The sequence below is a fragment of the Typopeltis vanoorti genome, chromosome 10, assembly GCF_054136105.1.
Source record: "Typopeltis vanoorti isolate ZY-2024b chromosome 10, IOZ_Tvanoo_1.0, whole genome shotgun sequence".
In the NCBI taxonomy this organism is placed as follows: Eukaryota; Metazoa; Arthropoda; class Arachnida; order Uropygi; family Thelyphonidae; genus Typopeltis; species Typopeltis vanoorti.
The window spans coordinates 136,963,903-136,986,119 of record NC_143558.1 but is presented as its reverse complement, the minus strand read 5'-3'; the positions used below and the strand labels follow the sequence as shown (position 1 = coordinate 136,986,119).

At 34.7% G+C, this 22,217-nt stretch overlaps 1 protein-coding gene across 2 annotated transcripts in view; it reads right to left on the bottom strand.

The window, feature by feature from the left end:
• Window positions 1-800: 800 nt before the first annotated feature.
• Cdk2 (Cyclin-dependent kinase 2) overlaps window positions 801-22,217 on the bottom strand; it is a 137,440-nt gene continuing 116,023 nt past the window's right edge. For both annotated transcript variants that reach the window (XM_090399739.1, XM_090399738.1), the window contains exons 7-8: window positions 20,072-20,275; window positions 801-1,553 (exon numbers count right to left, since the gene is read on the bottom strand). In XM_090399739.1, coding sequence (XP_090255865.1) covers window positions 1,455-1,553; window positions 20,072-20,275 — 303 coding nt within the window. In that variant the 3' untranslated portion in view covers window positions 801-1,454. The remainder of the gene's footprint in view (window positions 1,554-20,071; window positions 20,276-22,217) is intronic.

Genomic DNA, 22,217 nt, shown 5'->3' with positions numbered 1-22,217 from the left:
ATTTTTAATCCCAGGTATTTTAGTAATAATGTGTGACACCTTTTCAGTACTAGTTTATGGAAATTTGACTTCTGCAGCATTACTTCTATGGTATCACTTCCGAGTCTGGCTCCCACTGATGAGACCTCAATAAAGGTCTCATCAGTGAGTAGTGACGCTTCCCATAATATTACACGTGTCCGTAAGGATATGTGCTTAGTATTATGGAATACTACAGCAAGTATGAAGTCATTAGCCTCTATATATATACAAGTTACCCAGTTAAGTTAAATGCGCAAAGTTTTGCATCTCCCACACCAACTTTCCTTGCTTACGCTTGGATAAAGGATTAAATCAAGCATATAATTTATAGTATAACCAAGTGGAAAAACTTTCAACAAATTTGTGGGGCTTGTTTTGCCAGCCTAGTGTAACAGTTGGCCAAGTGGTTAGCATATCCACTGTCCAGCCAAAAGGCTGTAGGTTCAAATCCCACCATGGGCATGGATTTTGTGATTGTCTGTGAACATACTAGTAGTGGTGGTGGATGGTAGATGGTGTAGTTGTGGTTGGTGGATTGAGTGGTGGACACAGAGTTGCAGAGTAGGTGCCTTCCCTCAATGAGTCTTGGGACTTCCTGGAGGTGTCAAGTAGTAATAATAATAATTGTTTTCCTTCAACTATTCAAATACAATAGGAAGCAGCTTTTAAAACCATTTAACATTAAGACAAAATGTGCTACTTGCACAAAATGCATCATTACTCTTAATCTATTTTAAAAAATATTTTATTTAGATAAAAATATAAATGACTACAAACAACCTTCTGTTTCTGATTACTAACCAACTAAACTATCAGCGAATGCAGCTTAAAATTTAAAATAACATTTTTAATTTTTTTTTTTTTAAAGGAAACAAACATGTTGATTAAGGAAAAATTTTGTTCAATAAAATTTATTAAAAAAGATAATTCAGGTGCTTTATTAGTAAAGTTAAAAATATCACATGACACTATAAATCACAATGAGACAGACATTTTACAGTTCTCCACTGTAAATTAGCAATATTATAAAATTAAATAATGATCTGCAATGTAAAATATCAAATACAAGAATAAAATTGTGCAAAATCATTAAAAATAGTTTTTGGTTATTGTACATGCATCTAATTTTTTTTTTTTTAAAGTAACTCTTTAACACAGAAATGAAACTTTGAATATAAATTTACATTTAAAATACCAACTCATCCATAAAAGAGCTGGCAGAAGTGATACTACAGTTTTTATTAAAACAAAAGTGAGTTTCTCATACACTCCAGGATTTCAGAATTCAAGATTTATTTTTAAATGAAGCCCTAACCAAAGAATTAAATATTGAACTTATGAGAAAGATCATTTGCATGAATACCTAAACTATTCTGCATACTACGAAACATAACATGCACTGCTATTAATTTCAATAACACCAAGGTATTTTATTATAATGGAGGTGGCTGAACTGTTACATCTCTGAAAAATCTATGCCCAAGAGCTGCTTTTGCTGATATACGAAGACTTGGTTCATAAGTGAGAAGTTTCTGGAACAGAAAAATAAAATTAACAACATTTATTTTATGAAAAAAAAAAAAAAGTTATAAAAAGATTGATGAAATGGAAAAATATCACACGTAAATTTTGTTCTTTAAGTGCTATCTAGTCATCGATTTTTGGTGACTCAGCAAACATAGGCATCTCTTTCGAACTCAGTCTTCTTTTAGTATTCATAATTTCATATTAGTAACTTTCTTTATATTGTCTATCCACTCTTCCATCTTCCTCTCTTCATAATTTATAGTGATTAATCTGCTTGCATAACATGTCCCAAATACATTAACTTCTGTTTAGTTCCTTTTCTATTCAGAAAGAGCATTTTATCCCTATGTTCTCCTAAACATTTTTTAAAATCATTCTCACTGTGCACAGGATTCTTAATTGCCACCTTCCATGTCCTTAAGTCAAATAAATCAATTCTTCCCATGTTAATGCTCCAGTTTTTTTTGCATTAATGCTACTGGAAAGATACTGCTTTAACATTCCAATTTTAGTGGCCTTACTGATATTTTTCATAATTTTTGCTAATTTTGACAAAGCTCTTTTCTCCATAGACATCCTTTTAATTCATCCTTATACTGTTCATCATTTCTTATTCTTAATATTGTAAATAATAAGATTTAATCATGAATTCCACCAAAGTGATAGAAGCTATTACTTTTTTTTCCCTAAGAGATTGGAATTCATAATTGATTTATTATTACCCTGATGAATGGAGACCTGAAATGCTATTGTCATTTTTCATCTCTAAAATAGGGTTTCAAGTTTAGCATGCCCCTGAAGGTGTTACCCTCAGGGGCATGCTAAACACACCGTAACCAGAGAGCTGGTACTTACTCCATTTGAGGGTAGAGCAGTAAAGTAAAGGACTGAATATTCATTTATCAGATCTAACATCTGAAGCTAAATATTACTAAACCCTTAATCTCTATAGAGGGAACCCTATATGATCTGTTCTGACTCTGGCACAGAATTTCCTTGTTTCACTTTGTTGCTTTCATTTGTTAACTTTATTGCTGCCTAATTCTGATGATCACATTGATTTCCGATCATCTATCTTTAAAAGCTGATTTTCTACAATTAATTACACAAACAGCAAGATCGTTAAAACCATCAATGAAGATATTAATGTTCATACTTCAAACTAACTTCCGTTCTCTAACTTCAGAGATCAAGCTGAAAGAAAAGCTGATTTATTTGCTATTAGTAATGATCCAATACAAATTGTTCATCTACAAAACAGAATACCAGCAACAAATTGTCCAGGTTTTTATTTCTACAGACTGACCTGCCAATCTTGGCCTTGAGGTACCATAACAATTATTACTGGATGATCATGAGAGATTTTTCATCGCCTGATTACTGGTTCCACTCACCTGCTCTGACCAAATAACTGAAATAATCCTTAATGGAATGAGGGCTTTCATTCTCCAAAGCAGAGACACTGGTTCTCCTAAAAATTTCTCATCTCATCTTCTTTATACCCTCTTTTACCTTGCGGTGTCGAGGGTCCATTGATCATCGGACCTCACTCCGTTTACAGGATAAGGTGGTCAAGCCTTATGCCCCGGTGTATCCTATGGCCTGTAGTGTTAAGTTCTCAAGGCCAGTTTGCCTGCTTTGCGGGATGAAAAACCCCAGAATAAACTGGGGAAAAACCCTGCTGTCCACGCCCAAGACTGGCTAACTTGGCTATGGCTGAGGAAGATCCTTCAGCTCCTCACGTCACCGACGGGAATCGAACCTAGGACACTCCTTCCCTAGGCATATGGTTGCGAAGCGCATAGCTACTAGGCTAACCGCGCAAACCTCCTAAAAATTTACCAAATGCAATTCAAGATAAAAATTCAGCTTATCTTCAATGCCTGAAGTCAAAAACACCAGCATTGCACTTATCCTAAAAGAATTAACAAACCTAATCTGGATCCTTTCTTTTAAGCTTACACGGTGATCCGAATGCATTTTTGAAAATTATGGAGACAACTACTATGTTTGAATAAAAACTTTAGTTGAATATAACTAAAATCTACATTCGATGTTTCGACCTTTATGTCAAGGTCATCTTCTGGAGCATACAACTATACACAGAAAACAAGCTACACTACAATCAAACTGGTTTGTTACAGACACTGACCAACCGCTACAACAATTGTTGGCCTGACCTCTGGTGAAAAAACCCCAATGTTTTTATTCAAACACGGTAGTTGTCTCCATAATTTTCAAAAATGGAAACCTAATCTGGCTTTCAAATAACTAAATTTTAACAAACTTATGAACCTATATATTAGCTCAAAATTAGTGAAAATGTAGGATGGAGACCATTATGCTCCATCACAGTGAATTTAGAAGAGAAAGGCTGTTTTTAGAATCTGCTGCTGCTGCTCTTAAAATAACCACATAAAACTTCCCAAAATATGGGAAATACTAATACTTTGAGATCCCAGTTTACATCCTAGGCCAGGGCTGTCCAACCTTAGGTAATCAGAGGGCTGCATTAAAAAAAAAGATTTATCTGAGGGCTGCATCCATAATAATAAATACAGTACATATATTAAATTACTTGGAGAGTCCCACCATTAGTTAGGTTTAGCAAGCACTTCGAAAATTTCATAAGAAAAGTCATGGTGCTTATAAAAGATTTTATTGAAACAGTAGACAAGAAACAATAATTGTTTATTTCATTTTAGTAAGAGCTCTGCGGTAGTTCGGCTTCGTTTACCAAAGTACCTGTATCATTTTCGATGCTTGCAGTTGCCAATCATAGTAAATTTGCAAGAGAATTATCTGTCAATGAACATCTGTACTTTGATTTAATAAATTTCATTGTTGAAAAAGCGCTTTCACAAAGATACGTGCTCCTGAGCATTGAGCACATCTTGAATCCAAAGTTCTTCAATTTCAGGTACCTCTCTATTGGTAGCAATTTAAAAAATCTTCTTTTCGCTTTTGTTAGTATAAAAAAAAGTGTAAGAACGCTTCTTTGACACATCTAATATTTGAAAAACATGCGAGTATATAGTGATGTAAAAACACCAAATAAAATTACCAATGTCGAGATTATCGATTAGCGATAGAATTAAAATATCTAATACGCATTCGATCCAAATTGTTATTTTATTTTTTCACTCGTGAAAATCAAAACTCACAGGCGAGCCACACAAAATCGCACTGTGGGCCGCATGCAGCCTAAAGGACGGGTTTTGGACAGCCCTGCCCTAGGTCACCGACAAGTGTCCATAGAAAGTGCCCCCCCAACCTAGTTAGGACTAGTCTTTCGTCTATGTGTTTCAGTTAGTTTTGTACTGTGTGTGTGAGATGTCTTAATTTGTACTCCCTGATGTCTCTGAACTGAGATGAAATACTGGAAGCATTAAATATTATTTTAAATCATTTCCTAATGCTGTTTCACTCCATTAAATTTTTATCACTATTTATTATTTCGCGACACCTCCAAGACTCATCAAGGGAGGGCACCAAGCATTTTTCGTATGTAAATTGCATATGTTCTCAAGGCCAATTTTTCTGTATGGAGGATGAAAAACCCAAATTTCTGGGAGAAAAAACTCTGCTACTTCCATATGAGATCAGCTAACTCACCTTCAATTGAAAAAAACAATATAAAGATTCCTCTCACAATGCGAGAATTGAACTTGGGTCTTTTCCAATTGAAGGATGCGACGTACTGTCTTTTCCAATTGTGCTACAGAGGCGCTTATCATGACTGTACAACTTGTCATACTCATCGGGCATCTAAACTATGATATGGAACCATGCCTTGAGGTAAAAGTCAAGCTAATATCTCTGTCTTCCCTTAATTCTTCTCAAAATATTGAAGATCATTATCAGCCATCTTCTTCACTACCTAGAGTCCCACTATGTCCTATCTCCTAACCAATTTTACTTCCCTTCAGAAAAATGCTATGGAACAGTCTGGAGAAATGGTCACTATGGGTATTTCGAAAGGCATTTGATCAGGTCGGGCATAGAGGCCTTCTTACTGAGTTACAATCCTATGGTCTCGCTTCTGCCCTTTTGAGTTGTTGGTTTCCTTGATGGCTGTTAATTGCTTGTCATGAAGGATGATTTCCTCTCAGCAGATTTTGTTATCAATAGAGGTTATGTCAGGGCTGTGCTGCTGCTTACACTCTTCCTCACATGCATCAACAATATTTCCTCACAGCAGATTTTTCTATCAGTAAAGGTTATGTCAGGGCTGTGCTGCTGCTCACACTCTTCCTCACATGCATCAATAACATTTTCTCATAAACCTCTGTAGATAATAAAACACTCCATTTTTCTTCATCATTCGACAACCTTCTAGTGCTCAGATGACTCATGCTTCAAGATTTTCCATAATCAGTGTCTTAAAAACACTCATCTTTTCAGCAATCTCTGCAGTATCCAGTGAATTTCATGAAAATGCAATCCTGTATTCTTTCTTGAAAGAATGATCTTACTTCCATTTCCCCCCCCCTCCTCCTGATAATATTCTGATCTCTAGTCAGTCAGTTTTCTCTTCTTGAATTGACTTTCACATCTATCCTATCTCCGTACAAGCACATTGCATCAAGAGCATACTCAGCCTCAAAAAATAAAAATAAATACACAAATAAAACATGGTGTCCTCTTTAGTTCAAAACTATTTCTTGTCTGCACAGCTTCTAATACATTTATAAATTCCAAACCCACCAAATTTTAGAATACTGTTTTCATATCCAGGGTGATGTATCAAAAAAACTCCCTAACATTGTTTGATACTATCCATCTAGAGGACACTTACTCTGATCACTTTGTCATAGATGTATTGTTTCATCAATGTTTGAGGTTTAATGGAATACAGGCAGTCCCCAGGTTACAAATGAGATACGTTCCTGAGAAAGTCTTTAAGTCAGATTTGTACATCACTCCGATCCCTGATGAACAGCGCATATACAGTAAGAATAATATCCCTGTGCTAGCTACTAGCGTAAAGAAGCTGTGCCAACGAACTGCTTATGCCATGCAGGATTGTTTACATGCGTGGAAGAAACTAGTTCCTGAATTATTAATTTAATTATCCTTGTGGGGAGCCTTGGAGCCCATTCGTAAGTACGGAACGCCATGAGTTGAGTTGTCCGTAACCCATGGACTGCCTGTATTTACAGCACTAGGAAAGGATTAAAATCTAATTTTAATGCTTCCAATATTTCGTATTAGTCACTGAGACATCTTCAGGGATTACAAATAACTCTTGTAACATACACACAAAGACAACACAGTACTAAATGAAACACGTAGGTTACTCCAAAGTCCTATCTAGGCAGTACTCCCTCTATGGGCGTTTGTAGGTGGCCTAGGATGTAAAGTGGAACTCTGATAATTATCGTTTCCCAAATTTTTGGAAGTGTTATAGAATCCATATTTATTTAAATTTGGTTGATTTCTGAGTGCAGCCACAGATTCTAAAAACAGTCTTCCATTTTTAAATTTACTATGATGGAACATGGTGGTTTTCTTCCAGGAGATCTTGTAGGTCATATCCAATACATGCAAGGCAGATTGACCATTATTGTGATTGCAGATGTATGATTTTTATTCTTCCAAATGGATGGTTGCTGATTTACCTGCCTGTCTGAAGTAAGCCAGCTTGCAGGCACAGGGTACTTTATATACTACAGGCACTAAGAGAGGAGGGAGCTGATCTTTGGTAGAACGGATAAGGTTTTCTTTAAGTAACTCTCAAGTAACCCATTTCATTTAGTATTGTGTGTGTTGTGTTACAAGAGTTAGTTATAATCCCTGAAGATGTTTCAGTGACTGAGACAAATATTGGATGCATTGAAATTAGTTTTTAATCCTTTCTTAGTGCTGTAAATATTCCATTAAGATGCCAACAACTGATGTCCTCTCAGCACTTAAACCTTAACACACAGATGTATTGTTATTTACAAACACAAACCACAATGAATAACTAAATTTATTAATAACAGATCAATAAGTACTTTATTATTCAAAACATCCTCAGTGTAGTCAGAGCAATAAACAGAAATTTGAATACAACCATACAATGAAATGCATGCAATAACAACGAAAATCTTTCTGATGTATAGTCACAAAACAGCATTACCTTTGCAGGGAACCATTCTGCATGACTAAAATACAAAGTTATATAAATATGTAACATGATAAATATAGGTATCCCTTGCAAAATTAATTGCTATGATCCCTTTATATACACAGCAAGTGTTTTAATTAACATGCCCTTAAATTTACCATGCAAAAACATACAAGCCTCGAGAACTGTTTCCTGGCTGAGAGAAAGGAAGTCATGAGCATGATAACGTCATTCCTACCATTAAGCATTACAAGCTCCAATTGTTCTTATTCTCAAACTGTATTTACAAATTATGTCCTTTGTAAACTTTTCATCCAAAAAAGGAATTTCATTCAAATTCTCTTAATGATCTGTGTAAGAATGTGAAAGTTTTATTTTTTCTACCAAATACGACATCATTGCTACAATCCCTGGACATGGGCGTCATTATAACTTTCAAAGCCTATTTTCTTAAAAAGACATTCTCAAAGGCAGCAGAAACAACAACAGGAGAAAATGCGATTACGCTCCAAGAATTTTGGAAGACTTTTAACATTAAACACGCAAAAAAATTAGTCTAATAAATATCTTGTAAACATGGCTCAGCAATGATATGGGTCTATAGTTGTCACATTTTCTTTTATCTCCTTTTTTATCTATTGGAATGATTTTACTGACTCTCCAGTCATCAGGGATTTCCTCTTTTTCTAATATTAGGATGTATAATTAGTTCCAGTATTGTATAGTCCTTTCTTCTCCTCCCTCACATATTTCTTTTGAAATACCATCCAGTGTCCAGGTGCCTTTTCATTCTTCATTAATTTTTTGCAATGATAATTTCTAGAATTTTTGGTTTGGATTTTGTTTGATCTATTTGTGCAGTGTGTTGGACCTGATTGGAGATGCTCTTATTTTTGAGTAACTATGAAAAGTGTTTTGTCCAGATTGTTTTGATTTCTGTTGGTTTCCTTCCACCTTGTCACAACTGAGCACATTATAATTAGAATAAATGAACATTATACAGACAAAAACATACCTTAGATTTTTTTTTATTTATTTATTTATTTATTTATTTTATGTGGTTATTAGTAAACCTATAGTACACTTGTATCATCATGGGTGGGCTCAGTAAATTTTTTTAATTTTTTTTTTATAAATTTTAAATATTTATTTGTAATTTTTTATTTATGTTGTACATAGTCTGGAAACCTTGCTCTAGAGACCAAACATGGAACTTTTTCAAGCCACTTCAGACCTCCAATAAGTGGGCAATAGTCTCGCACTGGGAATGGTATCTCCCACCTAAAGACAATCACAAACATCCATGCCTGCAACAGAATTCGAGCAGGTATGCTAATCACTCGACCAACTAGACCAGCAAAGAATGGAAGGATGTACAAGAAGATGATTTGATGTAAATCAGATGCAAGTACGTTAAACATGATATGAAAACTGCAGATGGCAATCTGCAGTTTTCATATTTAGAATATGAAAAATTAATTTTAAAAAAATTAGAATCTGCAGTTTTCATTAAGAATATGCCATTGTTTACATACAGTAAAGAGCGGCATATTCTTAAATAAAATTCAGTTCAAGTCTTTGGCCTTTACTAAAAAAGAACTGCAGCAACAAGCTTCGTATAAAAATCAGCAATAAAAACAAATACTATGAAAATAGCAAGAACACAGAAAACATGAATTGCATTCTCAATGGAGAATGAACTTATGGAACATGTGAATTGGGATTTTAAATTTATTGACATTTCCAATTGCTAGTCACTCGGCAAAACTTTTCATAAATACTAGTTCACTGGTAACTCCTTCCATTTTCAAAAAAACACATGGAAAGATAATCAATATGCCACTTCAGTTTTGTATTTCTTATTGTCAATTGAAGTTTTCCCTTCATTGATAACTCAGTTGATATAAAAAAAACTGAATTTCAAGTTACAGCATACTCAGACATGGAATCGCTAACTTCAGTTTTTTTTATATAAAGGCATTCCAATAAGGCTTAAATCTTTTTATTATAACTTTCTTATAATTATCTTTATTAGTGTATATAAATTTACTAAATGACACTGCAGCAAAAAAAAACAAAAAAACTCATCAACTTTGGTAACTTATTAATAAATCACCAATTTTTGATCAAGAGTCTAAAACATCACTCATTTCAGTTGAAGGTGCTGTATCATCAGTTATCTTTATCTCCCTTTTTATTGAGTTAACTCTATGTAGCTTTTTATAAGTTAATTTTGTGTTAGTGGTGCTTTTCATAAATTTATGAAGTAAGCTGCTAGCAGTAGATGGAAATGGAAGTATTACATCATAAAATTATGTAAGCCAATAGTACTTCCACCTGCTGCTTTAATTATTATTATATCTTCTTTTTCTTTTGCACCATTTACACACACACACACACACACACACACACACACACACACACACACACACACACACACACACACACACACACAGTCTCCTACTTCAGTACATTTAAAGTAATACCTGTGAATGTTTTTGTAGCTATGGATAAAAACGTTTACAGAACCTCATTTTATCAAATATTAACTCACACGAAATAATCTAATTCTTACCTTTGACTTTTCACTATTTGACACAATATGTATCAAGTAGTGAAAAAACTGACACTACTCACAGCTTGCTTAATGAGAGAGAGAGAAAATGAAAGAACATAGAATCACAGGATGTAATTTTATCATTAATAAACAATGTCAAAGTACTTGAATACTTTAACTGTTTACAAAAGGCATGGATAAGTGTTTCCATTGAAACAAAAAAAAATATATATATATATATATATGGGGGAAGGGGAGAAAATAAAATGCTTGTTTCAAGATATATTAGATACTCATAATAAAGGACAATTCTATATTTGATGGTACATCTTAAACTTGAGCCTCCATAGCTCAGTCAGTATAGACTAAGCCCTTTGGTCAGAAAGATATGGGTTCGATTCCCATCCAAGACATGAGGCACTTTATCTGGTCTCTTTCAACTAAAGGTGAGTTAGCTGGTCTCATACAAAAGTAGGGGTTTTTTCACCCAGAAACTCTAGTTTTTCATCCCCTAGAACAGGCAAACTGGCCCTGTTTGCCTGTTCTAGGGAACACATGCATCTACAGACATAGGACAAACTGGGAGGCATAAGACCAACCACCTTATCCCAGAGATGGTTGTGAAGTTCACAGCTAAGAACCTTAATAGTTCGTTAAAAGCTTAAGATAAGACATTTTAAACTAACCTATAATAAAAAGAGCCTGCATATATATCAGTAGCTTAGCAGAATGAAAATGTCCAGGGAAAACATTCCCAAAGACATTGTAAAAACTCGATGTTACAAAAAATAATAATACCTCTAATACATCGATTTTTACAGTAGGAACACACCTTAAATACCTTTGTATAAAATATATCTATGCTTCCTATGTTTAAATTTCGTATAAACACCAAAATAAGCCAAAAGGGAATTGACTCATTCATTGTTTTAAAAACAGAAGTAGGATGTTTGAAACCAAGGTTAATGTCTATAAGTCAGCAGTTTCCTTTGAAAAGTGTTTACAAGTCCTGTAGCAGGTGACCTTCAAGGTCAGTACTGAAAAGGCATGGCTGGCATCAAACAGAAAGTCCCGTATGCCACAGCTAAATTAAGGATGCAAAAGGGGAAGAATAAGATTTGTCACCGAAAGTTCGAGAACTACCAAACTCGTGCTGTTGTCCGGGGTTCTCGTAACTACGCGCAAGACATACACGGGGAAATTTGGGGTCCCATAACCTTGAAGAGAAGTGCAGGGGTAATGAGATATATAAGGCTTGGAATTTTGTTGAAGAGGGCTTCCTGTTTTCATCTCGCATGATCTGTCCACAAGAGGTGCCGATTAGTTCCGGAGGGGGAGAGATGGGAGTCCGTCCACAGAGGGAGTTTCCAGTCTGAAGCCAAGGATAAACCGGAGGTTACGGTCTAAGGAGAAACCTTGCCATATTGGTCCAAGCCTTGCAACTCTGTTTGAGTACGTGCATGCCCACCGACCTACGCAATTCCTCGCCGTTCAGTTCCAGCTGCCGGAAGAAACCTATCCAGTATCCCGTTGGCCGATGCCATCCCTCGACAGTGCCCTGAAACTCCTATCAAGGAAAAGAAGAAAACACGGAATGGAGAAAAGATCCATAGACGGTAGAAAGTAAACAGAACAAGGAGGGAAGACGTGCTAGACAGTCAAGGACCCACGTGAGTCAGTGTGTTCATTTATTTTGTGTGTGAATTAAGACAATTCCCCTAAAGAACTATTGAACTGTTTGGTATAGAAAATTAGGAGTTTTAACATGCATGAATCACTCATAGATCCATATAAGTGATTGATAAGCTAAACATGAGAGTAGTTAAATTCCCTAGGATGTAATTGGGCTAATTGAATTCTCTTTTAATAATTGTATGTGCTAATTTAAATGCTTGTTATAAATAATAGGAATCTTTAATCTCGAAAGGATGAAATTATGCTAATATGATCACCAGTTTCATAACTAAGTTCTTAAGTTAAAGAGAGAGAATCTAAGAGATATATACTGTATGCATGGTGCATGTGTAAAGGTTGATTACGTTTATTATTCGCACCTAAAATATGTGCTTGTTATATGTGAAAAGTCTTTGAAAAATTTGTAATATGAAATGTACCAATTGAGATTTAATTGAGAGAGCTTGAGAGAGTTAATTAAGGATCATACCTGAGAATATATTCAAGACCTAGAATTTCTAAAGTGAATGAAGTATTAATTTCATGTATTGTATATAACTATCTGACCAGTAATTAAATTTTGATTGTTTATTAGTACAAAAATGATTCTGTCTCAGTTTAATCTTTTTGCAATGCACTGATCCCAAATAAAACTAATTCGGATCTGTAAGGTGGGAAACCCGGTAGTTATTAGTTATTTGAGTTCAATATAGAAATTTAGGCCATGACTGCAAACCATGCCTAAGTTAAGATATGAATAAGTTCTTTGTTCAACTAGGGTTGAACAAAGTTCAACAAAGTTGGTTTCTTGTGTCTCAAGGGGAACTTCTGAGGCGCAGTCTTGAAATTCAAATAAGCATCTAGAGATCCCAGGCACAAGTGGGAGTACTTTAGAATAGGACAAAAAAGGAGTAAACCTGGAGTAAGATTGAGTATATAGAGAAACCCCCTAAGAGGAATTAGAAGTCGAAATAAGGTAAAGCAAGATAAAGATATTACAATGTCGCAGCATTGACATTAACGATAAGAAGCAATAACGTCTAACGTGCCAGAAATAACATATTATTATCAAAGGCCCATATTATTACAACATCATGCTGCACAGCTGCAAGCAAAACCATTTTACTATAAACATTAAATAAAATATATAGAGAGCACATGCATTGTATTTAGACAATTAGAATAATTACAGTGTTTAGTATAATCAGTCAAATGAAATTTATGATCCTGTACAGTCAAAAACATCCTTTCTCCACACCATACTGCATGGATGCAAGCCAAACAAAGTAGAAGGTTTATAGTAGCACTAAATTACATAGTGTCCTAACAACCTGCTTCGAAGTAACTGATAAGGAAAATTTATTCATTCATATAAACTTTACTAAGTGCAGAAACAAACTGATTTATGCAATTCACATTTTCAAAAACAAATAGTTTTTTGCAGGCGTAGACTTCTGTGACTAATTGGTTCAAACGACACATTTCGGTGATTAAACCACATTTTTTATTATTCAGTTATACAATATACTGAAATAAATCAATGAATAGCCAGACGGTTATGATTTGTATTTATTAATTTCTCCTGTTTAAACTTTAAGTTATACTATTTACCCCTGAAGATGTAAATCCTACGATTTACAAAACTTGTCGGGAATTATTATTTCAGTATATTGTATAACTGAATAATAAAAAATGTGGTGTAATCACCGAAATATGTCTTTTGAAATAGTTTTTTTTCTTCTTTTTATGACTTCAAATAAGTTAATGTTATATTTAGAATTTTCTATACCATTAAGATGGTTCACAAATACTATTTTCAGAAATGAGTCTGCCAAACTGAAATTTGCACGCTACTGTACGACCACAGATGCAAGACCCCTTGACACTTCTGTGCATGGCAGAAGAAGGCGAATCCATTCCAATAATAGAGTAATCAATGGATTTCATGGGATGAGTTGTTATTACTATACATCGGAAAATTAGCTTCTCTTTCATGAAAATTCTAGTTTTTTAAGTGGTAACTATTTTGCTTGTACAACAGTTGGAAAATTTACGTATAAAGCATGTGATTTCATGTGTTGGTAATGAATTCATACATCACCTTATTCCTTTCTCTCCTCCAACTTGAATTGACTCTTCTTGGCATATTGCCAGCCGAGGATCTTGCATTTGTGGTCAGACAGTATATATATATATATATATATATATATATATTTAAAAATTTATAAAAACGAGTCTGCCAGATGCCGAAACGATATGCTATATTATTATTATTATTATTAGAATGGATGTTCCCATGGATTCAGAAGACTCATTGCAGGAGACACCCTATATTGATACACTAGCCATTATTTACACATTACCTATCATTGCTCTCCTTAAAGTCATTCAAAGACAAAGCATTGCCAGAGGTGGTTGTGAATGCTTTGTCTTTGAATTATTTTCAAAGACAAGACTTTCTTTATTTTCATGTTTTCAACAGTGACATGCATCATAATCCAGCCCTCCAAGTAAAAGATCTATTCTTAATACCCTTGTTAACTATCGGTGGGGGCTGGTGAAAATGTTAAGTGGGTATGCTGCATATATAAAATAAGAAAAATAATTAAATTTTTCATAATTCCTAATTTCATAATTCATTAATTCAGCCCTTGTATAATAAATAAATAATTATATGTTATTTTAACAGAATAAAATAAGATTTACCAAAAATATTTCACCCTCACCACAAACACACACCAATAATAGAGGTTTCGTATCTCACAGAACTAACGCGCACGCAAGCATACAATTTATCTGTAGCACGACACTGCTCAATGAGCAGTGACAGATTCACTTGTTATCTGCAGAGACAAGTGCAAACGAATATTGGAGAGTCTAGCCGTAACTGACCAAAAGTGATAATTCTGACACTGTGTTAGATCGCAGTGCATTTGTTTTGTGTAAAGATAATTCAAAAATAAAATTATTTTCATATTTTCAACAGTGACATGCATCATAATTCAGCCTTGTATCTATAATAAATAAATAATTATATGTTATATTAACAGAATAAAATAAGGTTTACCAAAAAATATTTCACCCTCACCACGAAACACACACACCAATAATAAAAGTTTCGTGTCTTACAGAAATAATGCTCACAAGCATACAATTTATCTGTAGCGACACTGCTCAACGAGCAGTATTGGATTCACTTGTTATGTGCAGTGACAAGTACAAATGAATATCAGCGAGTCTAGCTGCAACTAATCGAACGTGATAATTCCGACTGCATTAGATTGCAGTGCATTTGTTTTGCAATCTACAGAGTTAATCGAACAATTCTAATTATCAATTATTCAATCAATGTTGAAACAAGCTGTAACACCTTTAACATGTTGTACTGCATTTATATAATGTTGTAAGCATTGTTATTATTTATAAACGCAAACAAAATTTAATTTGTTTGTTTTTTCATTGGGGTGCTGCAGTGCTTACGTACAAGCTACCACTGTTAACCACACTCTTACACAATTTGGTGACCCTTATTCTCTCACCTCCTGCACTGTACCAAACAAAATGTCATCAGTGTCAACCCTATAAAATCCCTTTAATAACTTATATGCTTCTATCATATCTCCTCTCTTATGCCTAACAGATAGTTTTCGGAGCCCACAGACCTTCAATCTATTCTCACAAGAAGCATTCCACAGACCTGCCACAATCTTTGTCACTTGCCTCTGGATCTTCTCTACCACTTCATCACCAAGGAATCCAGGCAACCAGATCTGCATGCAATAGTCCAGATGTTGCCTTATAAAGTGGAACAATAACTTCCCCATCCATGCTTGTCAGTGTGTTCTTCAATGACCATGTAATTTGATGTGGTTTTTAAACCTTTGATACGCCCTCTAAACTTGAATTATCTGTCCAAAATCACTGCCCTTTCCCCAAGTCCCTTGCCTCATCAACTTCTTGCAGTTCAATTCCATCAATATATATATATACACACATACATACATACACACACACATATATAGTACACAACATGTGATGTCAAACTCCCAAAGTGCATCATATTACACTTAAACTGGCAGCCAATTAACTTTGCCCATACCGCCAACATATTTAAGTCATCCTGTATGATCTCCACATCACTTCATTGAACATGGCTCATCCCAGTTTTGCATCATCAGAAAATAAATGGATATTTCCTGTAAAAGTATTTCCAATATCATTCAAGTACTGAGCCCTAAGGAACACAACTGGTTACCTGCCTTCTCAACTCCTCCATAAACCACTCTTTGATATTTGTTTATCAGCAGAAAGTTCTTGTCTGATATACAACTCGCATGAGATGCAGCCGGGTGTGAATGTGTTAACTTTACGAGTTACAAGTATCTCAAAGTTAAATTAATTGCAAAATATCTAAGGTAATAATGCAAGCAGTTGACTACACTAACATAAGCATGTGGCCACACTGTCACAAGCCTCATTAAGGTCTCAGTGGTTACATTTTATTGTAAAATATAACAATAAAATTATTACAACATGCATTAAAAATATTTTGTTTTATCAAATACCAGTAGAAAACACTGAATTTCTGGTCAAATTTTAAAGGATTTTTGCTCCACTTGCATGTAAAATTTTCCAGTCTGGTTGGCCAAGTGATTAGCTTAGCATATCTACTCTCCAACCAACAGGTCACGGTTCGAATCCTGCCATGGACATGCATGTTTGTGATTGTCTTTAGCTGGGATATGAATTTAATTGCCCAGTGTGATATCAGTTCCCCACTTAGTGGAGGCTTGAAGTGACTTAAAAAAGTTTCATGTTTGGTCTCTAGAGGAGGGTTTCCAGACTATGTAAAAAAATAAATAAAAATATAAAATATATATTTTGTATTTTTTATATATAGTCATACCCCTACTTACGCGAATCCAGAGTTACGTGGTTTGTTATGTGTACGTATTCCCGTCCCGCTTCACGCCTCACCGGTAGTCATATCTTTCAGGCGCCAGTCGCATTCGCCAGTGTCGCACATACTGTAAACAAGCACTAACGTGTTTCGCGCAGTCTCAATTCACAGACGATTTTTATAGTCTACAAACCTTGCGATTGTTTAATGTTATGGTCTTGATAAATTTTATCACATAAAAAATAATAACGTCATCCAAAAGAAGCAAGTCCGTTTCTTCTACAGCTAGCAAGAAAAGAAAAACATTGACTTGGGAAACAAAACTGAACATTATTAAGGATTTAGAAGGTGGAATGAAAATTTGTGAGCTAGCAAAGAAGTTCGATCTACAGGAATCCACAGTAAGAACAATCATAAAAGAAAGGTTTACAGATTTTGGAGGACATAGATTCTAACGAGGAACGAATTGTAGCCACAAGGCAAGGAATAAAGAAATCATTAGCTTGCTATGAAGACATTTTGCGTGACAAGAAAAAGACATTATGGCGTCAGAAGATTTTATGAAACCATCGACATCGAAATATCTTTCTTTTTTTTTTATGTACGAAAAACTATAATTATGATTATATTTCTTAAAAAATATAGGTGTTTTTGTAAACCTTTGGTCCCAATTGTATGTTTGTATATATAAATTACATGCAAAATTATACCCCGAGTTAAGCGAATTAGACTTGCGCGTTTTTTGTTGGTCCCACCCACCTACCACGTAACTTCGGGGAATTACAATATATATATAAAATAAAAATCAGCTAACGCCTTTTATTCCCTTATAGGGAGTAGGCGAGGCCTTTATACCCTATCTAGCTTTTGGAGACTGAATGGGCAGTTCAATCTCCACTGGTAGCCAATCAGAGATGGCTGGCCTATGCCTATCACTAATTATAGCAGCCACCGATGAAGAGGCTGGCAAACAAGTGCTGCCATCTCTTGGTATCTAATCCTAACAAGATATGTTACTGTCTGAAATAATGTGGGTACTACGTTGATTTTCTTCAGTTTACGGGATAAAAACCAGAGTTTCCAGGAGGAAAAACCCATTGCCCATGCCAGAGATCCACTAACTCGGGAATCGGTCGAAGAAAGGCTTAGAAAAAGTTCCTCTAATCGGCGACTAGACTTGAACTTAAGTCTGACTTCAAGCGAACAAGTGCAGAGGACGTAAGCACCACCTCCACTGAGCTACACAGGCCTTTTATATATATATATATATATATATATATATATATATATATATATATATATATATATATATATATATTAATTATGTTAAAAGATACCAAGCTATTTTAAATATAAACCTAGTTTTAATCCATTTCCCAAGTAAGCAAACAGACAAGTAAGTCAAGTTTGTGCCTGCAAGTAGTGCAAGTCTGGGTGACCCGCACATAGTGCAAGTCTTAGGCAACTCGTGGTAAAGGTGGAATAAGCTCTGATCACTATTCTTTGTATTTACCCTTAATGCAAGGCACATCTCCTTGAGATGTATGATGCTATGCATTAAAGGCAAGGGGCCACTATTCAGACTGGTTTCAACCTTTATTGAGGTCTCATCAGTGGGAGCCAGGCTTAGACAGGCTTAGACTTGTTTTGGTAAAATATTTATAAGCTCTGTATTACTTAAACCTTAGTATTTCTAAGCCTGGCTCCCACTGATGAGACCTCAATAAAGGTCGAAACCGGTCTGGGTAGTGGCCCCTTGCCTTTAATGCATAGCATCATACATCTCCTCAAGAAGATGTGCCTTGCATTAAGGGTAAATACCAAGAATAGTGATCAGAGCTTATTCCACCTTTACCATGAGTTGCCTAAGATGTTCCTGCTTATTCCACCTTTACCATGAGGTGTCAATAAATGATGCCAGACTTGCACTACTTGCAGATCCAAACTTGACTTGCTTGTCTGTCTGCTTACTTGGGAAATGGATTAAAACCAGGTTTATATTTAAAATAGCTTGGTATCTTTAACGTATATTATACCCAAGGTAAAAAACTTTCTACATATAATTATATATATATATATATATATATATATATATATATAATTAATAAAAGTAGAAAAAAAAATCCTTAACCCTCCATGGTACTAATGTACTATTGGGAATCACATAAAAAAATAATAAATACAAAAACAAATCAGTAAACCGGTTTACCAGCATTGCAATCCATACTTGTGAAATGCTTCAGCTATATTGCCACAATTAAAAATTGTGGCAAAATAGCCAAAGATGGACATGAAAATGGCAAATTAAATATGGAAACAGACAACAGAATAAGTAAACTTTGTACAAGGAATGAGAAATGTCAAGAATAAATTTATGTGGACTAAAAAAGAGAAAGATTAGCCAAACAATAACCTAACAGTAGTAAAAATAAGTTTTAATTGTTTTAACTTACAGAGAACCATGTTAGAAATGAAGTAGTCAATAAATGGCATAATCATATTAAAAATATGATCCTATTAAGAAATCAATAAAACAACATTAAGATATTTGTTCAACTGGAATAGATGTTCAATACTTTAAATATGTTAATTTTCTGAGTGGTGATATGAGTTGTAATGAATACATTATGTGTATGCAGGATCATTATAAATAAATGTAATCAGAATTGTCAATAGGAAATTAATAATAATGTGAACTTATCATGTAATGCTATCAATGTATCCTGCACCCTCAAGGAAGGTACAGGATACAATGATGGTCCATATCATCCTTGAGAGTATATATCAAGAATTTGATGATAACCACACAAAACTTAAATAGAAATGAAATCAGAAAAACTTAAATGAAATCATATTTCAGAAATTTTTGTCTTAAAGTAAAGATCTGATAATCCCTATTTGGCCTGAGTCCAGTTTATCCTTCCAGCTTTTCTTCTATATTTCCTCTGTCTATTCCAGGTAAGATTCTTAGTCCATTGATAGAAAAATTCCTCTAATTCTCATTTGTTTTATTTTGTTTTTATAGGTGAGTACTGAAAGCTCTGCATGATCTCAAATTCTACCTTCTTAATTTATGGAGAGTACCTACTGTAAAACTTCTGTACCACCATATTTGAGCATTTCTGGTCAAATATCGTCTACTACATGTTTCCACAGTACCTTAAAAATAGTTGCAGATGTGGTAATCCTAGTAAGAACAAAAATTTTTAAGAAATCTCAACATGTATTTCAATACAATACAGTTATATATAAATAAAATTCATCAAAAAGCAATACTCACTAACAACAAATCATGGCCATCAATATCCAAGGTTGAAACAACTTTTCGTATATCTTGTGGATGCCATTTAGGGAATGAAGACTTATAATCAGGAAGCTGTGTAACACCTGGCCATATTGTTTCATCTGGAGTTCCCAAAGTGCGAAATACTCTAAAAAGTTGATCAATTTCTGAATCCCCAGGGAAGAGAGCTCTTCTGGTTAACTAAAATGAGAAAAACTACTTACAATAATTGAAAATAGTAAGGCTTTTTATTTTAACCACTCATGTGAATCTATACAGAAGATAACACAGACTGCTGAAAATTAATATTCCAAAACTGCTAGGGTCTAGCTCTCTCTTTTTCACAGAGTCCCTGAAATCACTTCCTTGCAGATTCTCAGGTTCTGAGAATGTTGTTTGTTATGTCTTTCTAAAAGAATTTTTCATCAAATTCTCCACTATTCTACTTTCCTCTAAACACACAAATGAGCAGCTTCTGGCCAATATCCATACACAGTTTAGCTTAAAACTTATCAAACCAACTTACTCCTCTCTTTCATTTCATTCACCTCTGCTTTTTAAAACAGCTACCTCCAGGTTAATTTGAACGACCTACAGTTGTTCAAAAAACACATCAATAGATTCTTTCTTTCTCCCTAATTACTTGCCACTTATCACAGTTCTGTTATAGGTTTTTGTAACTGATCATGTGCAGCTTAGGAAATTCAAGTAGTAACATATACCAAGGATATGCCTTGGGAAGTTTGTTAAATTCTCCATGTGTTATGCAGCAAAGAAAGGATTACTGTATATTCCATGTCCCTCTCGATTTCAACTTGCCTTGCAATCACTAAAGAAGGTCAAAAAGAAAAAGATACCTCAGTAAATATCAATATGCTATAAGTTTACAGACTTGCATTGGGTTGTGAGTTAACAAAATTGTTTACAATAGCATTTAACTGATGACTAGGATCTGGCATATGTATATATATCAACCCTACATATGAGAGATCTCAAGAACTATACACAGCAGTGCTGTGTGTGGGTAAGAAAAGCTATAGTTTTTTTGTTATACACATTTTTATTGTATGCACTGTCTTGATTACATACCATAAAGAAGTTGCAAAAATGTATAGCATGCAATTTTTTCCTTCATTCTTAATGATACATAGTGTGTGTGTGTGTAGGTTTTTGCAACTACACAGGGCTTTGTTATGGTGTAATTTTGCAACTTCTTGTGTATGGGGGGGGAGGGGGGAGACTTTCCCTCTGTCTTAACCAGAAAAACATGGTTAAGACAAAGGAGGATGATAAAGCTAGTATGAAGTTGGTCTGAATGTCTACCTAGATGTAAAATGCAATTTTACATGCTTAAAGAAAAGTGGAAAAACAACAGCAGCTAACTAGCAGAAAATCACTCATGAAAATAACTACACAGAAGGGCTATAATAAATTTAGTTTAATCCTTTATCCAAGTGTAAGCAAACAAAGTTTACACCTGAAAATATCTTCAGGACTGAGGTAAGGTGGTACAACACTTAGGCAACTCAGAGAAAAGGTGGACCAAGCTCTCATCACTCCTTGCCTCAGTATCTCCCATAATGCAAAGCACATCTCCTTGCAGACATGTATAATGTCTATGCATTAAGGTAAGGGCCACTACCCAGTTTTGACCTTTATTGAGGTCTCATCAGTGGGAGGTAGACCCAGAAGTGGAGATACCATGGTAGAAGCAACAGGAAAGGAGTGATGAGAGCTTGGTCAACCTTTGCTCCGAGATGCACCACCTTACCTCAGTCCTGAAGATATTTTCAGGTGCAAACTTTGTTTGCTTACACTTGGATAAAGGATTAAAATAAATTTATTATAGTCTAACCAAGTGCAAAATAAGCTTCCTACATAATGCAGAAATAAAATATTTATCAGAAAGTGAATGGAATGACACTGTGAGAGGGAGAAACCATCTATTAACTGAGATGACCTTTTTTCAGATAGCATCTAGTATAAGAAAGCACTATACCTGAACAATCTGGAATTTGTGTAGAATTAGTTGCTGCTGCTGCTGCAGAGGTAAATAGTGTCTTGAGCAAAAAAGATATCTAGCTTTACCAAGGCTAGGAATATATTTTATGTCAGGAAAGGCTAGTGGTGTAAGCTGGCTTAA